Here is an 18019-nt window from a genome sequence, read left to right as displayed (position 1 = left end):
TTGTACATTTGGCGCCACGTCAGCAGGGCGAACCTCGGCTCGGCCTCAGGTCACCGAGTGCAGCGAAATGTAAACAAACATTTTTGTGTGTGCTTTTCACGACAAATCAATAAACATTTGACGTAATATCAAGACAGAAATATAAAACGATATGCATAAATGCATAACGAGGTGCGGTGCTTACATACCAATGACACATCATCTCTATTTACACTCGGTTAACGATTTTCTTACCTGATCATGAGAAGTTCCAAACCCATCAAATGACAAAATGTCTAAAAAAAGTTTTTACAAGTTTTATTTATCTCCAAAAACAACAAACAGTTTCACCTAAATCATGACATATTTACACACGACGACGTGAACGACACACCACGTCTCTGTCAGCGTCCTCCTACACCGTCTACACAAACATGACCCTGACGTCACTGAGCGCTGCTGGACACAAACAGATCCGCCACTAGATGACGTCCCCCGCGTCTCGCCAGGTCGGCCGCCGTCTGCCCCGAGTTGTCTCTCGCGTCGATGTCCACCACGTTCAGTGACAGCACAAACTTCACCGTCTCCATGTGTCCCTCACTACTGGCGAGGTGAAGGATGTTGTCACCGTCCTCGTCGACCAGTGACACATTTGCCCCTTCACTGACCAGGAGCTCCACCACGTCTCTGTGTCCCCCCAATGCTGCCCACATCACCGGTGTCTTGCTCCTCTCTTCTCTACTGTTGATGTCCAACAAGTTCAGAGACAGCACAAACTCCACCGTCTCTAAGTCTCCTCCCACACAGGCGAGGTGAAGGATGTTGTCACCGTCCTCGTCGACCAGTGACACATTTGCCCCTTCACTGACCAGGAGCTCCACCACGTCTCTGTATCCCCAAACTGCTGCCACCATCACCGGTGTCCTGCTCCTCTCTCCTCTACTGTCGATGTCCACCACGTTCAGTGACAGCACAAATTTCACCGTCTCCATGTGTCCCTCACTACTGGCGAGGTGAAGGATGTTGTCACCGTCCTCGTCCACCAGTGACACATTTGCCCCTTCACTGACCAGGAGCTCCACCACGTCTCTGTGTCCCCAAACTGCTGCCCACATCACCGGTGTCCTGCTCCCCAGTCCTCTCCTGTTGATGTCCACCACGTTCAGAACCAGCACAAACTTCACCGTCTCTAAGTCTCCTCCCACACAGGCGAGGTGAACGATGTTGTCACCGTCCTCGTCGACCAGTGACACATTTGCCCCTTCACTGACCAGGAGCTCCACCACGTCTCTGTGTCCCCCCAATGCTGCCCTCATCACCGGTGTCCTGCTCCTCTCTCCTCTACTGTTGATGTCCACCAAGTTCAGAGACAGCACAAACTCTACCGTCTCTAAGTCTCCTCCCACACAGGCGAGGTGAAGGATGTCGTTATCGACCTCGTCCACCAGTGACACATCAGCCCCTTGACTCACCAGGAGCTCAACCACGTCTCTGTGTCCGCTGTATGCTGCCACCATCACCGGTGTCCTGCCCCTCAATCCCTTACAATTGACGTCGACGCCCAGAGACAGGAGCCGCTTCACCTCCTCCAGGTGCCCGGCCTCGCTGGCGTCATAGAGGTCCCCGCAGTCTGCTGGTGATGAAGTCGCTGTAACACAAAGTAAACTCTGTACACTTCCAGACATCTTCGTCATACATCTACACGATTCACCCCTCACCCTGATGACACGTGACACGACACGTCATCAAACACGTCCAACATGGCTGACAATACAACGATCAAGGGGAAGGACGACAGCTGGTTCATGTAATCAAGGATTATGTAGTCAATGTTTAAAATCTTTCAGTTACATGCAGTAGTTGTAACATTATTCTGTGTATGGGTTGGTGACCTGAGTTGGTTAATGTCAGTCTGTTTGTTGTTTTACGCCGTACTCAGCAATATTCCAGCTATATGACGGTTAGTTGTAGAAACTGTGTGAATGAAAGTTTCAGGAGTGAGCTACCACCTGCTGGTTTCTTCCATCTAGGCTGTTGAATAAACCTAGGGGTCACTCGACTCTGGTCACTCGATGCTCAAACACAGAATATGATGTTCAGAAAACTATATATAGCACATAAACATTATAAATACTGTCGGCAGACACGTTATTGCCATTCGATAAATTGAGATTGCTATTCATCGACGCCGCGTGCTTATACACGTTTGTTAGATGGAGTTTTATAGTAGAACTTTGACTGCAATTGTTGACTTGTTAGAAATTAAGAAGATAATAATATATTTAATGTATCTATCATCCTGTTGATTGAAGAGAAGGGTTGTGGAGTGGGCTCTCTGGCTGATATGTGTTACACAGTTTGACAGTGACAGTATCTACCACCTGCTGGGATCTTCAACCTACCGTGTAGATCAGTCTCTTGTTGCGTCAGTTGGATAGGTGAAACCCCCTCGATCTGTCCTGGATTTTTACTCGGGTCACTTGAGGCTGAAACAAAGAATATGTTGTTCAGAAATACTGACCACTGACATTTGCGTTTGCACAAACATGGTTAGAAACTAACAGTTTTCGTCTACTAGTCCTTATAATGGTAACATATAGCAAAACCCTTAAAAAGGGCAAATCTCTACTAGTCCTTATAATACCTTTACCATTGGGCAGTTTGGCAAGGACTATAGGACTAGTCCCAGTTTCTAACTCTGACAAATGTGTTGCCTTTTAAAATATTCACTGAAGAATTAGATTAAAAAACATTTGTTATAGCAGAGGTAAAAATAGGCGGAGATAAATCCCTCAAATTAGATTTAGATTGTTCTTCATCTGCCTCGCGTGTCTATATAGAAAAAAACACTTCCTTAGTCCAATTTCTTAAGTTTGAATCTAAGTATCTATAAACACCTTTCCGACCTATATGCCTAGCAACTTTTTCAGTCCAGTGATCCTTATACTGATAACATGTAGCAAAACCCTTGATTACGGCAGTTTGGACTGTAAGACTGGGTTCTTTTTCTAACTCATTATTTCAATTGATGGAATTATTAGTATGTTAGTTTGAATTCATTAATTGTGGGTGAATTTGTTATAACATGGTTGATTCGTTATTTCGTTGCATCAAAATGTCTGCTTATGAATATCAATAGCAAACCTACATGGTACATACAGGTCAAATGCGAATCAAAATCTTACAGATAAATATATGCATACATAAATGTCCACTGTGATTATTAAGTCCAGACAGTAAAAAAAAATGTTCTTAAAATTAACTTAAGAGCAAAACACTTGACCATTAACCGATCAAGACGGATGCCACACTGGTTTAGAAATAACCTGATTGAATTCTTAAATTAAAATATCACAGGGAATAATAATTAAGGGAAACTGACTCGGTAATATTCATAAATGTATTATGTATGCATTATAGGTACGTCATTGCTGACAGTTGAATGGAAAACGACCTTGGTGACAAACATTGTATCGTTTCACGTTTAAATTATCTGTGCAAAGGTTAGTTAATTGTAATTCATAATATCTGTGGCGGTGACATTTGGGTGAAAGATTAAATGAATTATGTGTAAAGAAATAATATTAACGTGGACATTGATAGGGGGAGATGGAATCAATCATAGGCAACCTGCTTAAAGATGGGCCAGTTGAGTACTCATTTTGGGTTTATAAAGGCATATTGTCCTATATTCGATATACCCTTATATTTAAGGTGGTTGGACAGAGCTAAGGGATATTGGCGGAGTTAAATACGTAAACAAAACACTTTAAAAATTAGAAAATGATATGGTTTACAAAATAACCACATCAGTTTCTATTTTTCAAAGTGTATTTGAGTATCCCAGATTATATTTCCATGTCTAGTCAAAGCACAATATCAGTTGAGATCGTTCTATAATACTGACGTCATATAATTTTAGCTTGACCAAAGAGGTGTGTTTCAGTGACCACAGCACTTATGGATGTCTAAAAATATTTGCCTGTCATCGCCTACCATGCGTTTTGAGATAGTTTGACAGGAGGCAATTAACAACAAGTGACATGCATCTTTTTAACGTTTTTTTTTTTTGGTATGCTTAGATGTAAGTTGGATTACCGTTATTCAGACAGACGTGTGACGTATTATAAGCGAAAGAAATGTCACTATAGCGCCATTGTCTGAGTATTCCTTTTACCAGTCGACACGCACATTGTATTCCACCATCGCTGTCGCTCAGATACAACGGGTATACATCTACACATTTTTCAATTACGTGGCTCTAGTGACGCATGCAAAAATGTCACACTTACTTATCTTTTCGAAATTCAGTCACGTGATGTGTGTGATGGTCACGAGACCGTCACGTTGTCTGCTGTCGTTAGGAAATCTTTTTCTGTACGATGGGCAAATCTGATGATCTTACTGTTTGGGATATTACCTTCTATCAGAATGTGGAACATTGTTCAAAGGGATGCGTGGAAAAAACTCCCCGAACTGGTCGTGTGAGGAAACAGACCTGCCGCCATACATGGAAACGTTTGCTGTCAGTGAAATGTAACAGTCTCGCATTCTCAGGACATAATGGGGTCTAAGACAACTCTAGGACGCGAACTATATGTTAAAATAATTTCCATCCACGTGTTGTAAGGAAGAACATCAGAATCAGTGGTTATATCAGAAATTGCTAGGCACGGACAACAGGGCAGCGTCCTCAAAGTGAAGACAATCACTGTAACAAATCGGGTTGCATACGCGGGCAGGTCCGCAATTGGAAATCTGTTAGTCAGGGTCACACTCAGAAAAATGACAGTAAACCTAATCCTATGTTTGTCACTTTAATTTGGTCATTGTTTATTGATTTTGTGCGGATATTTACTGATTTCCCAATATAGTTCTGCGTGTTCAGATTTCTGGGTTAACCTTCGCGTCTCAACTCAGGAATCTCAGGCAGGGGCAACCGTCCTGTGAAGTTGATGACGATGATGACTTTCGAATGATATATTTTGAAGATTGTGACAACTGCGGGCTTATGTTTCAAGACAATAGCGATTAACAACGCCACACTCATCTCAAACAATGCACTGATAATGACGACGTCACTATGAAGTGTTCCAAAACAACACATTTGTGGAAGCCTCGATCTCTTGGTGGTAAGATGGCTGGCTTTGTGTGCTGGCGATAAAGGTGACTCACTCTGAGAGTGTGGGTTCGAATCCTTGATGGGACGCAACCCAAAAAGAACTGGAACTTGGAGGCCAATGCCTCGTTATTTGTAACAACATTCAAGATGAACAGAACATGTGGAGTGTTATTTATATATTCTGTATTAATTGTATCCTGTCATTTGTTTAGAGAGGTAATGATGTGTCCATGGAATATGTGTGATTAATATATTGCCAGATTATTTGTATAGAAGAAAACAAATTCTCATGTTTATAGCTAACAGATTTCAATATATTATAGAAAACCTACCTTGCTGTGTCTGTTCCATCAAGTCTTGGATGCGTTTCACCTGCATCGCGTCACGTTTATTAAGTTCCTGTATCTGTAATGAAAGGGGAATTATCTGGTTGGCCATTGTTGCAACAAACTCACAACAGTGATAAAAAAAATACAGCGTACGATTATGACGAAGTCAACAAAATGGGAACAACACAATGGCGACTGAAACTTGTTCTCAGTGTCTGTAAAGTTTAGAAAATTTAGGAAGTTTTTAGGAATAACAACTCAGAAACAGATGGGAAATCAAGGAATATTCTCCCACAAAACGAGGCAGTAATTAAAGTTGTATTTACCTTTCCTTCTGCTGCTTCCCTTTCATCTAAAACAACATAATTGTGTTTGTCAATATGTAGCACTGAATTGAAAGTGTATTTGGTGGTCGTATATTGTTCATTTATGTTAAAGAAATGTTTTTTTTAAACTTTACTGTTTTATAGTTTTATTATAATTTGTACACTATGCACGCACGATAGATGTACCTTCGGACGTTTGTCCATTACCAAGAATACATGAGAGGCATGCATATTTGAAACCATGGATAAAGGGCCAACTTGCATGTGTTTATCAAATGTCCACAGTTTTACTGACGTATCTTTGACTACGTGTGTGTGTGTGTGTGTGTGTGTGTGTGTGTGTGTATGTATGTATGTTTGTATGCACAAGTATGTATGTATGTATGTATGTATGTATGTATGTATGTATGAGTGTATGTATGTATGTATGTATGTATGTATGTATGTATGTATGTTCGTACGTACGTGTGTGTGTGTGTGTGTGTGTGTATGTATGCATGCAAGTGTGTGTGAGTGTGCGTGCGTGCATGCATGTATTTATATGCATGTACGAATATTATTACATATTACATACCGTTGAGTTGTTGTTCCAGTTTGGCTTTCATTTCCGTCATCTCTTCGTGTTGTTTTTGTGTCTGTAACAAGTATTGAAGACAGTAGGTGTCACTCAAGGAGTTATTTTTTGCTGGAAAATGGAACAGACACACTACTCTGTCTCAATCACACTTTAAGCATATATAGTGTAACGCCTCTAGTCCGGACTCTATTTCTAGCCATTGACATCGTCCGGATTAATCTAAGGGAACTGTAATGCATTTAAATATATATATGGGATGTGTCATAAAATTAACATATTCGATATTTTCATCTGAGCAGTACAATGTGTCATAATGGAAAAGTTAGTCTACCCTCAAATGAGTGCATCCATGCATACATACCGTCCTGAGCATAAGCATGCATGGAAACAATGCTTTAATATATGACGTTTTATGACGTTAGTTTTGAAAAGCAATAAGCTGCTTTAAAGTCGAAGCTACATTGCGTCACCTCGTCACGTGACTAGAGATGATGAGATGACATAATGATGGAGAGATACAGTTGCTGCCACCTGATTGCTGTCATCTGATTAACACACGAGTGTTCCTGGTTAAGTAAATGGAGCAGTACTTGCCTGTCTTTGTAATTCCTCTCTTTCTCTCCGTTCATCTGAAGATAGTTATCAAATCTTTTAAATGGTATCATGTCAACAACCTTCGAAAAATATCTTGACAGCGGAGCATGAATTTCATAAGACTTCATTCAGTGAAAATAATAAGCTTGATGGTTGTAGGCATTTAGGTAGTATAACCACTATACATGTCTAATTGCCTGATACTATGTATGTATTGTATCATGCATACCTTCAAGTTGTTTTTTTCTGTTTTGCCATTTCTGCTTTGATATGCAGTTCATCTGTTTCAATTTTCTGTACCTGAAAATAATTTTGTTTATATATCATACTTTGAGTGAGTGAGTGAGTTTGGTTTTACGCCGCTTTTAGCAATATTCCAGCTTCACAGGCTTCACACATTCACACATTGTACCCATGTCGGGAATCGAACCCGGATCTTCGGCGTGATGAGAGAACACTTTAACCACGAGGCTACCTGACCGCGGAACATAGATATCTTATAGAGTGAACACATGAAAAAAAGCTCTGCCCCTCTATGGCTAGAGTCTTAACAACATGGAGTCGATTGTTTGATATGTACCTATGGAAATACAGTTGTTGTACACAGGGGGATATCCAGGGGTTTCTACACGAAAGAGAAATAAGTTCAGAACTGACAATGTTATATCCAGAATTCATCCTCCTGAAAAAAGTGCGAACTTTGGGCCTTTCCTATGATTTGAGTGTCAGGTACATGGTCATACACTACACGTCCTCCTGGAAAAGGTGTAGTTACATGAGATAGTTCTCAAATGCAAGTTCATATGCTGTCCTAACTTAACACAGGCTGATCCACACACAACAGAAAGTAACACCAGTATGGCATTTACAGTATAACGGAAATAATACCAGTCATAGAAGCTATGTATTATTTGTACAAAATACACAAACCAATACATGAACTATAGAAACGTCGATGGTGATGGTGACTGCATGACCACAGAAACCACATGTTATAAGATGAGAGCGGGTTATTCAGGTATGTCGTAGGACATAACGTAGATATTTGTCTTTTTCTTTTGTTTGTTTGTTTGTATGATTGTTTGTTTCTTAACGCCACACTCAGCAATATTCCAGCTAATGACGGCGGTCTGTAAATAATCGAGTCTGGACCAGACAATCCAGTGATTGACACCATGAGCATCGATGCACACAATTAGCATACGAAGACATGCATCAACCAAGTCAGCGAGCGTGACCACCCGATCCGGTTAGTCGTTTCTTACGACAGGCATAGTCGCCTTTTACGGCAAGCATGGGTTGCTGAAGGCCTATTCTACCCCGGATCTTCACGGGTCTACTTCTGTAAGACCCACGAGCACGGGTATGGTGGTGACACACCAGATAAATCAGGGCGACTCTTGGACAGGAACACACATTCTGCACAGAGGCATACACAGATCCCCTTTACCAGAACAGAAACAAGTAAACAGTAAACCTCAGAAAGATGCCTGTGAAACCTCGAACATGCATTCAGGGACAGCAATGTGACAAGAACCTTTTATACGATGCGTGCGTGAGTGAGTGAGTGAGTAAGTACGTGTGTACATCGAACTCAAACGAGTTGACTACCCCGCCGCCTTCAGGTGAGCGATGCAGGTCAAAGAAGAGAAACAGCCGCACGTCTGTTCACATCATATGCAGGAGACAAGAGACAATGATCCATTTCCCAGACGAGTGTGACTGCAGCATCCATCCATCCAGAGATAGAGCCAGTTACAAATAGTCGGACATCGAACATATACGCAATGAAAACTATGGAAGCGTCTTAGTTCCTTAATCCCACAGTCTAAACGTTATTCTCCCTCTATGTCGATGTCATGAGTAGTATCATCTACGTAGAAGATATTTTTTTTCAGAATGTGTTTGTTCACTTATAAAAAAAAGTTTCGAAACAATCTGTTGGAATACTTGGATTACATAAAACGCTTGTGCCATTAGTTCGAAATCTTTGCATTTATAAAAGAACTTGCCCTTGCAGCCATTGTTTCCTGTTCTTTCTTCTGATCTGAAAAAAGAAGATTTGAAGTTTTGTGTGAATAATTTGTTGATATTTTGTCATTGTACACAGTTTACTTATAGAAGGCATGAGCAAAGCATTGACATTGAACATTATTTAAAAGTATTATGTATCTTCTGAATGATTTCAATGATTTCGAATACTAAACATGCCCTTTAAGATTTAGATCATATGAATAGTATTGGCACAATTTATGATTACAACATAAGCGCTTTTATGTATTTTCGATGAATCACGAAATTACAAACCAGCAGAGTTGTCTTATCATTTGACACTCGATTACTTTAAGGACAGTTCACATTCACCTTGAAGGAAATAAAACATACCTAATATGTCTTTTTTCAAGTGTTCAATCTGTGAAACAATAAATATTAATGAAGTATGAATGTTCATAAAAAAATAAACTGCGGTACTCCTGCCATATGACAGCTGCCTGTAAACAATCGAGTCTGGACCAGACTGTTTAGTGACTGATATCACGAGCAATGGTCCAAGTACAGACAAGTAGTAGGGATACGATGACAATCAGGTCACCGAATCTGACCAGCTGATCCATGTAAAGGTATAGCAAAGTGTCATGGGCCTTATTAGTAAACCCTTCTGTATGAATCCCACAAAGTTTACTGAATGACGTAAGCAGACCTTTGATGATGAAACTCAAAATCTTAGTTAAGTTGTAAAACATTTGTATAACCCTGATTTTGTTAAATGACATCTTACCAATATGCACAGCTCTGCAACGCTCTCCCTCTCAGCTGTAAGAAAATGAAATTATTTTAAGCAAATACGTATAAATAAGGCAATATGTTTTGCCTTTTATAAAGAATCTTATTAACTCATAAAACTCTCTTGTGTGGCTGTGCTAACATTACTTATGTTTCATAGTTGTGTTACCCACTCAGTCTGTAGAGCCTTAAATGCTAGAATTGTAAGATGAAATGTCTTACATTTTATCTCACCGCCATACTTTTCCAGATCCATTTTCAGGCCCTCCATCTGCAATTGAAACTAAGAAATATCATAATGGCAATGTTGTCTAAATCGTTAATCCTGAATACGTACGTACACATTACCCTATATTTATGTATGAACAATTAATTTCAGAAAGTGGTGAAATGTCTTAAATGTCACACGTGGGATAAGCATTTTCTTAGTGAAGTAAAACTTCTAGAGCTTTTATGATTTGGGGCCCATCTGGGATTCGAACCCACACTCAGATTGAATCTTCTTATCGACAACACAAAAAATCAATTTACAATTATCATATACCAAGTGAGGATTGGATTCCTGCCCGCTTCCGGGTTCAAGAACAGTGACAGGGCTGTTTCCAGACACTGGAGAGTGACGTAATTCGTGAGTGGACCTACATTAAATCTAGTGCCTGTTACTTCTTGCTTCTGCCACTTACCTGTCCCATTGTATTGCCTCTTTGATTGTAAACCTTAAACTGTGTGTTTTAATATAGTTTGTTTATTATTCTTTAAACGTGTCTTTTCGTTTACTGATTTCACAATTTTGTTCTGTACTTATTGATGTCCGGGTTAATGTTTGTGATTCAATTTGTAACCCCCCGCACCCCCCCCCCCCCCCCCCCCCCCCCCCACACACACACACACACAAATAACAATACACAGCTGTTGAAATACGGCATACCCTTTTTTCGAGATCTGGGATGGCATTCGTTGTGTCTGCAAATTAAAATATTAGACATAAGATTTACATAAAACGACACATTTATAACTCTTTCTCAGTTAATTTACAAGATTCGACTACTTGGTGGATAGTGTGTTCGTGTGTGCGTGCCTGCATGTGTGTGTGTGTGTGCGTGTGCGTGCGCGAGTGTGTGTGTGCGCACCTAACTCTATACATGATAATTTATTACTTTTGAGCAGGGTCTTATTCTAAGTTAAATGGAAAAGACTTACTGATGTCAAAGATTGCACGAGATCTGTGTGAAATACACATATTGCTTTCAAATCAAGGCAGCTCATTGAAGTCCGCGATAAAAAGTATTCAAATGATCAATGTAAATAAACTGTGGACGTGACTGTTAAATACCGACTATCCTAAACATTGCATAAACTGGGTGGAGTTGTTGATGTATCAGTTGCAAAGAAAGGACTCTACATGTGTTCGTTTTGAGCCAAGATGTACTGGCATTAAGCTGAACATAACATTTCATATTGCATCAGCTATTGTCAGGACTGCTAACTGCTGATGTTTGACCTGACACTATAAGCCTTATCATTCACTGTTCAGTGCATTAGAAATTCAACCCACCTTCGACAGTTTCTCTAAGCAGTACAAGCCTGATTTCAACTGTTCGTATCTGTAAAAACATGACACAGTCTATTTTGTAGCATTTATAAAAGTATATGATCCGCATATTAGTGCCTTTCACAGAAAGCATAACATGCATGCTGTATATGAAGAAATTGGATACTTTTATAATTTCAAAATCCAGTTTTGTTTAAGTTAGAAAGCATTGGTTACCTGTTTCTTTAAATCTGGAATAATGTTGTTCTCCAAATCTGTAAATGATCAAAAGTTGTAAGATCGGCATCTTCCAAATATACATGTCATTTGAGAGAGTATATCAAGTGGCTATATCAAGCCTAATTGTGAATGTATACAGAGAGAAAATAGATCACACGATGAACCAGTAAAGGTTATAGTGCATAATGATTATTCTAATGCTAGTTCCATTTGACGTAATTGAAGAATTAACTTTGCTACTCACTTTCTATTTCGTCTGTGTGGGGTTTAACATCTTCCATCAGCTTTCCTATCTAGAAAAGCAATAGCTATTTTCGTCATATTGTAGGACGTTATTTTTGTCATATTTTAGGACGTTATTCTGGTCATATTTTAGGACGGTTTTTTTGTCATATTGTAGGACGTTTGAGTAAGCTATGCTAAGGTACATAAACACTTTCAGCTCTAAACCACAAGTACAGTTGAAGTGACGCCGGATTTGATGTTGCTAAAAAGATGAATTGTGCAGGCTACAAAGTACGCTATTTCGGAATATTTGCATATTTGCAAATATGTTCAAATCATCCAGTATCGATCCTGTGATCTAAAATATGATGTTGTCTCTCATGATCTGACATAGTTGACTTGATTTTTGATTTTTGATTTTTAGTTAGGCATGTTTTTTATTGATAAGTCCAATATTCAAATTAGTGCATACTATGCTCTTATCATAATGCAACTTCTGTGTCTTTAAGATTCTGACACCGAAGTACTGAATGATCTTCTGTACAGATAACTAATTATCATGACAAGACGTTCTGTGTGGGATTTTAATTGTAACATCAAACACATTACATGAGCTCTGTTCACAATGGGATGTACATAGAGTAACGTAAGCTGAAATGTCGCATGAATCTGCAGATTGCATATAAATTAGCACCATATATATAACCGCACTGTAAATTTAAGTAACAGTGTAGAAATGTGTGACATTTGACAATATATTTAGACAGGTGTAAACATCTTCTATTCATTATAGAGTGTATGCCTGTCAGTGAAAGTTTACATTACCTTCTTCTCCATGTTTTGTATGTCCACGGCTTTAGCTGGAAGTACAATAAATTCCATAAGCCATGTACTTTTAAGCAATATTTTAATGCAAATAGCTTCCGCTGCAATTTTCTGATAAAAGGAAATATAAGCAACCAAACCTTTTCCATATTCATAAGAAAGAGTGATCCATACCACATGCTTGTTGTTTGAGCTGTTGCACCTCCTTTTCCAGATTATTCGTCTGAAATTCAATAAATGAATTCGTATGTATTTAGTGAGGAAATATATCTATAGGCAGATTAAAACAATGATACTTTCCACTACTTTCAGTCTGTTTGGATGACAGGGTTTCCAGAGTAATATCAGTAAGAAAATACATCATTAATAGAACACTCTTTCAGGTCACTCAATACAATAAGCATAGTGAAAGAAGTAGCACTGTCTGTATATCTATACAGACTAAACACCCACGATCAAAAGCACACGATACAATAATCTCCCACAGTCCCCTTCCTTTCCTTTCCCCCTACCAATATGTTCATAAACTTGACAAAGCCTTACCTATATTCTATCATGTTTGCAGATACAGAATGTGACCTTTACTCACCTTTGATTTCAGATCTTGAACAACTGCTTGTTTGTCTGTCAGTAGAATATACATGCACATGTTAAATGGTTAACACTTTTTGAATAGTTCATATACTCTAATGTCAGTACCATTAAGTAACTCTTTAATAAATTTATAATGCAATATAACTGTTGATGTTGATAACATTTTTACGTTTATAATCGCACAAAAGATTGGTCTGGGAATGGTCCTACTTTGGTTCATAATGTAATTGAGAATGTTATCCGAATACACAAAAGTGTCAAAATCAATAAGATTTATTGTATTTGGTTCATTTATGAATATTTGTAAATTTTGTGTATGTAAGCCAAGTCAGGATAGACATGGTAACACATTCAGTGCGTGTCACAGGGAAGCTTGTAGTTTTGCAAGTGTTAGAGAAACAATTTCAGCCTTAATTCTCAATTAAAATGTGACTGGGCAACTATATTATCACCTCTAATTACTATCATAACAATGTTGGAATAATATTAATATTAAAAATTAGGCAGCTCTTGTTCATTCCAATTGACTTTTCTACACATCACATTCTGAAGGCCGTCCTCGTTGATATACATAAAATTCTCAGACATAAGAACATAAGCTGAAATTGTATTCAAATGTGGGATACGGTTAAATTGATACATACCACATTTCTCACGCTCCCAAACGGTCAGCTTACTGCGCAACTTCCGGAGCTGAAACATCAAATGTTATTGCATTGACACTGGACTCTGTTTGTCGTAAAAGGCACTTACGGGATCGGGTGGTCAGGCTCGCTGACTTGGTTGTTGCATCGATCCCAAATGCGTGGATTGATGCTCAGTCACTGGATTGTCTGGTCCAGACTCGATTATTTACAGACCGCCGTCACATAGCTGGAATATTGCTGAGTGCGGCGTTAAACAACACACCAACCAACAAACTGAACAATGGAAGTAAACACTATTGCCAGTACAAGTTTCAGTCGCTGATTTAACATACTAAATTATTGAAATGTTCTGTTGGCAGTCAATCTCATGTCGCTAGACTGTCATATAAGATTGCTTCACATATGGAGGATACAAGTCTGTGTGTTGTATCTGCAGAGGATTCGCGTAATACAACATTCAACCAGTTATCATGACTACTGTGTTTCTCAAACTTTGATCAGTATCTCTGTTAAAAAAATGTATCCAAACAATTTCAGAACCTGTCACATCAGCTGGAAGCCAGACATCAGATAATGAAATTCTATTCAAGCTGACAAACCAACATTGACCTTTGAGGATATCAGGTGCTCAAATGAAAGTGTTACTTTCTGCCCTGGAGTGCTAGATTCATCAACATTGGAGCCTTTGTTTGATGAAATGCACGGTGATGAGCAGATATATTCTGACACATGTGATGGTGGGAGGCCATATGTTATGAGGCAGACTGATGATTTTGTCATGATTCTAATGAGCCTGAGATGAGGTCTGTTACAAGATGATTTAGCATACAGATTTATAATTCCACGTGAAACTTGTAGCAGACACTGCAACAAGTGGTTTGACTATTTGTATGTTCAGCTCTCATTTTTGTGCATTGGCCAAGTTTGGAAAATGTAAATGCAACTATGCCAGAGTCAATTAGTAGAAATTATCCTACCGCTAGAGTGGTTCTGGACTGCGCAGAGAGACCCCGAGTTTACGTCAGCTACAGTCACTTGTATACAGTGACTACAAGTCGCATATGACCTACAAGGCGTGAACGGATAAGTCCAGCTGGCGTGTAACATACTCTTCAGATTACCAGACGTAGTGTTCTTGATGAACTGTGTGAGCAAGGTGGCAGGTGAAGGTGCCTTTATCACTTATGTAACTACAACTAGAGATATTGAGCTCATTAATTCCCCATCTAAAACTATGATGGTGAGGAACAACGTATGTTCAGATCATTTGAAATCTGCGTATCAGGAGAACAGCCTACAACCGATAATAATGGATCCATACACAGCTTCAGAAGATGAGGCGTGGTTTTGGACCCACACAGCTTCAGAAGATCAGACGTGGTTTTGGACCCCCACAGCTTCAGAAGATCAGACGTGGTTTTGGACCCACACAGCTTCAGAAGATCAGACGTGGTTTTGGACCCACGCAGCTTCAGAAGATCAGACGTGGTTTTGGACCCACGCAGCTTCAGAAGATCAGACGTGGTTTTGGACCCACACAGCTTCAGAAGATCAGACGTGGTTTTGGACCCACACACAGCTTCAGAAGATCAGACGCGGTTTTGGACAGCTTCAGAATATGAGTCAGCGATGACCGAGTGATGCACCAAAAAGATCGCATGTTTAAGAAGGGTGTGTTGGTTGTGAAGTGAGAACACTACACCTTGTTTAACCGTATGCGGGGCTTTAGTGGTGTGATTACTTGTTGTGTAATCTCATTGGCTCGGGGCGTTTAAACATCGGTCCTGGTTTGCTCACACTTGTAGCAGGACTCCGGGGTGAGTTCAATAGACACTCAATCAGATCCTAATCCCAATACGTCTAGTGAGTAGTTTGGCAGTCAACGCACACACATGTACATACTGAGTTTTAAATTATCTATGATATAATTGTGATTAATAACACATCCTTGTATGAAAGTGTTATTTTCGGAAGAGAAAATGCATCTACTTACATCATCTCGTAGTCTTTCATCATCACCTGTAAACAACGATAACAATCAAACTTAAAGTTGTCCTTACAATTGTTTTAGCAGTTACGACCTTTGTCAGTTCTGTTTAATTCAATTTATCCCATTATTAATGTGTGCTATTTTAACAAGGTGACATGCTGCCAATCTCGTTACTACTCTATTTAAACAAAGTACAGGAGGACAGCAAGAAATTACCATTCAAAAGTTGCTTCTGGTGAAACTCGGGGACTTCAGAAGCAGAATCGATGGGACACATTAAACAGATATATTTACCTTGTTGGTTGACAGTTTGTTTTACTCCGCCATACACAACTCCTACATTGAACACCTCCTTGGCGCATGCGTTTTGTCCCATCTTTGGTGCAACGTGAATATTCCGGGCACCGGATTCAGGGGGAGTGTTGTCATCATCCTGCTCACTCATGGTGGCGGTAAATCTAGAATGGGAAAAAGGTGTGTCATGTCATCACGTCATTTGTACAGCTGGATCTGAATAGGTCGTGCCTCATGGACAATAAAACACGACTTCTTAGAGCAGGAGACCAGCCTGGCCATCAGACCTCAACCCTATCGAACACATGCTGAACGAGCTTCTGATCACCCTCTCACGATGCGCTGTCCTTCCGAAAATGTACAGGAACTCGGCAATGTACAAATCCTTTGGATATAAGTCGTTGGGTATGGTTGCATTTGGTATTGCTCGCCATTCTGCCTGACGAGCTGTCCCAAGCTGAGACACGATGGCGGGTGTTGGGTCTCTGGCGTACATTCCAGAAAATCCCACACATGCTCTTTTTGGGACAAGTCAGTAACTTTCCGTCACAGTCTAATGTCGGTGACGACCTGGGCACGGTGTGGTTTTGCATTGCCGTTTGCCAATTCGTCAGTATATCGCTTGCTTGTCAAATGTGATACCGCCCCACACCACCCTATACTGACCATGGTCAATAATTGTTGCTCTGACATGACGCTCGCGGCGTCCCACAAACTAGACGTAACAATGTTAGATTGTTAGATTTGCCAAACATTCGGGGATATGGGCTGTTGACGTTATCTAATCTATGCTACACTCAGTTCGCCATTTTGTCTGTTCATTGAGGTACTGTCTCGAATGCATTTCTAAGCACAATTACAACCAACCTCAAAGACCAGTAAATGCTTGCCAAATATAATCTGTACATCACTTGCTTGACAACGGTGTTAGAACCTACACCGAAAGTTGATGAGCAATATATCTAACCGTATTTAGTCTGAATGCCTAATGCAATTATGTCACAAGAGGATAATACACCCACTGCCTGCTCGACATTTCCATATGATGTTGAAGACCAACCATGGAATACTGGTATTAAACATTTTGCTTTGTGGAATAAGGTACAGGGTATATGTATGAGGTGTAAAGTACAAGGTATAAGATATAAGGTATGAGGTATATATATGAGGTATAAGATATGAGGTTTTAGGTATAAGGTGTAAAGTATACGGTTTTAGGTATAAGATATAAGGTATGAGGTATGAGGTATGAGGTATTAGGTATGAAGTAAAAGGTATAAAGGTATAAGTTACTAGGTATAAGGTATAAGGTATGAGGTATAAGGTATGATGTATAATGTATAATGTATAAGGTATAAGGTATGAGGTATGAGATATAAGGTGTGAGGTATAAAGTACAAGGTACTAGGTAGAGGTATGAGGTGTAATGTATTATGTATAATGTATAATGTATGTTTTTTTTATTGATTTTTTTATTCATCTCAGCAGGCAGGTACAGTATTTATATATACATGTCTTGTCAAAATAATTGTGGTACATGGTTTTCAAAGAAATTTACATCTTTCCATACAATACATTCGTGACTGTACAGTCCACGTACTGTATCAGTGTATCACTGTTCAGTTTTCAAACAAAAAAACTAAAAAAGTTTGCATAATTACAATTTGTGAATTACATTACCTTTGTAGCATTGTAATAACGTTTTATCTCATGCTGTATGTGTTCACAATATAGCCTTAATCCTTTCCTACATTGTCTGTATATTACTTGTTTTGTTATTAAAGTACAATATTCAGTGGGTTGTTGTGTTTGCCTTGAAATCCAAATAAAACATTTTCTCTGTTTAAATCAATGGTTCCTTCCACAACAGATTTTTAACCAGATATACAATCTCTCCCAAACATTTCTTACATGTTCACAATCATACAACATATGGATTAAAGTTTCAGGTGATTTGTACAG

The 18019-nt window shown here is 39.4% G+C and overlaps 1 protein-coding gene across 1 annotated transcript; it reads right to left on the bottom strand.

Annotated features, from left to right (window-relative positions):
- Positions 1–394: 394 nt before the first annotated feature.
- On the bottom strand, positions 395–16208 carry LOC139460789 (putative ankyrin repeat protein RF_0381). Its single transcript, XM_071242263.1, has 22 exons — positions 16058–16208; positions 15767–15792; positions 13771–13819; positions 13122–13156; positions 12707–12755; positions 12533–12567; positions 11727–11775; positions 11480–11517; positions 11267–11315; positions 10640–10674; positions 9934–9982; positions 9707–9741; positions 9313–9340; positions 8940–8974; positions 7173–7227; positions 6928–6968; positions 6331–6391; positions 5757–5782; positions 5434–5506; positions 2382–2465; positions 1002–1627; positions 395–800 (listed from the first exon to the last, which is right to left on the bottom strand). Exons 1-22 carry the CDS (start codon positions 16206–16208, stop codon positions 426–428), a joined length of 2004 nt encoding a protein of 667 aa, XP_071098364.1. The 3' UTR covers positions 395–425.
- Between the last annotated feature and the right edge of the window lie 1811 nt (positions 16209–18019).

Source organism: Haliotis cracherodii, unplaced genomic scaffold (genome assembly GCF_022045235.1).
Source record: "Haliotis cracherodii isolate W230 unplaced genomic scaffold, xgHalCrac1.p SCAF_14, whole genome shotgun sequence".
Taxonomy (NCBI): domain Eukaryota; kingdom Metazoa; phylum Mollusca; class Gastropoda; order Lepetellida; family Haliotidae; genus Haliotis; species Haliotis cracherodii.
This window is presented reverse-complemented; position numbering and strand designations above follow the sequence as displayed.

What these genes read in the sequence shown, in the direction of transcription:
- LOC139460789 (XM_071242263.1), bottom strand. Translation starts at nt 16,208, where the DNA reads ATGAGTGAGCAGGATGATGACAACACTCCCCCTGAATCCGGTGCCCGG. An exon ending in TTCAAGATCTGAAATCAAAG is followed by an intron (nt 12,756 to 13,121) that starts GTGAGTAAAGGT and finishes ATTGAATTTCAG; the next exon opens with ACGAATAATCTGGAAAAGGA. An exon ending in TCCCAGATCTCGAAAAAAGG is followed by an intron (nt 9,983 to 10,639) that starts GTATGCCGTATT and finishes TTTCAATTGCAG; the next exon opens with ATGGAGGGCCTGAAAATGGA.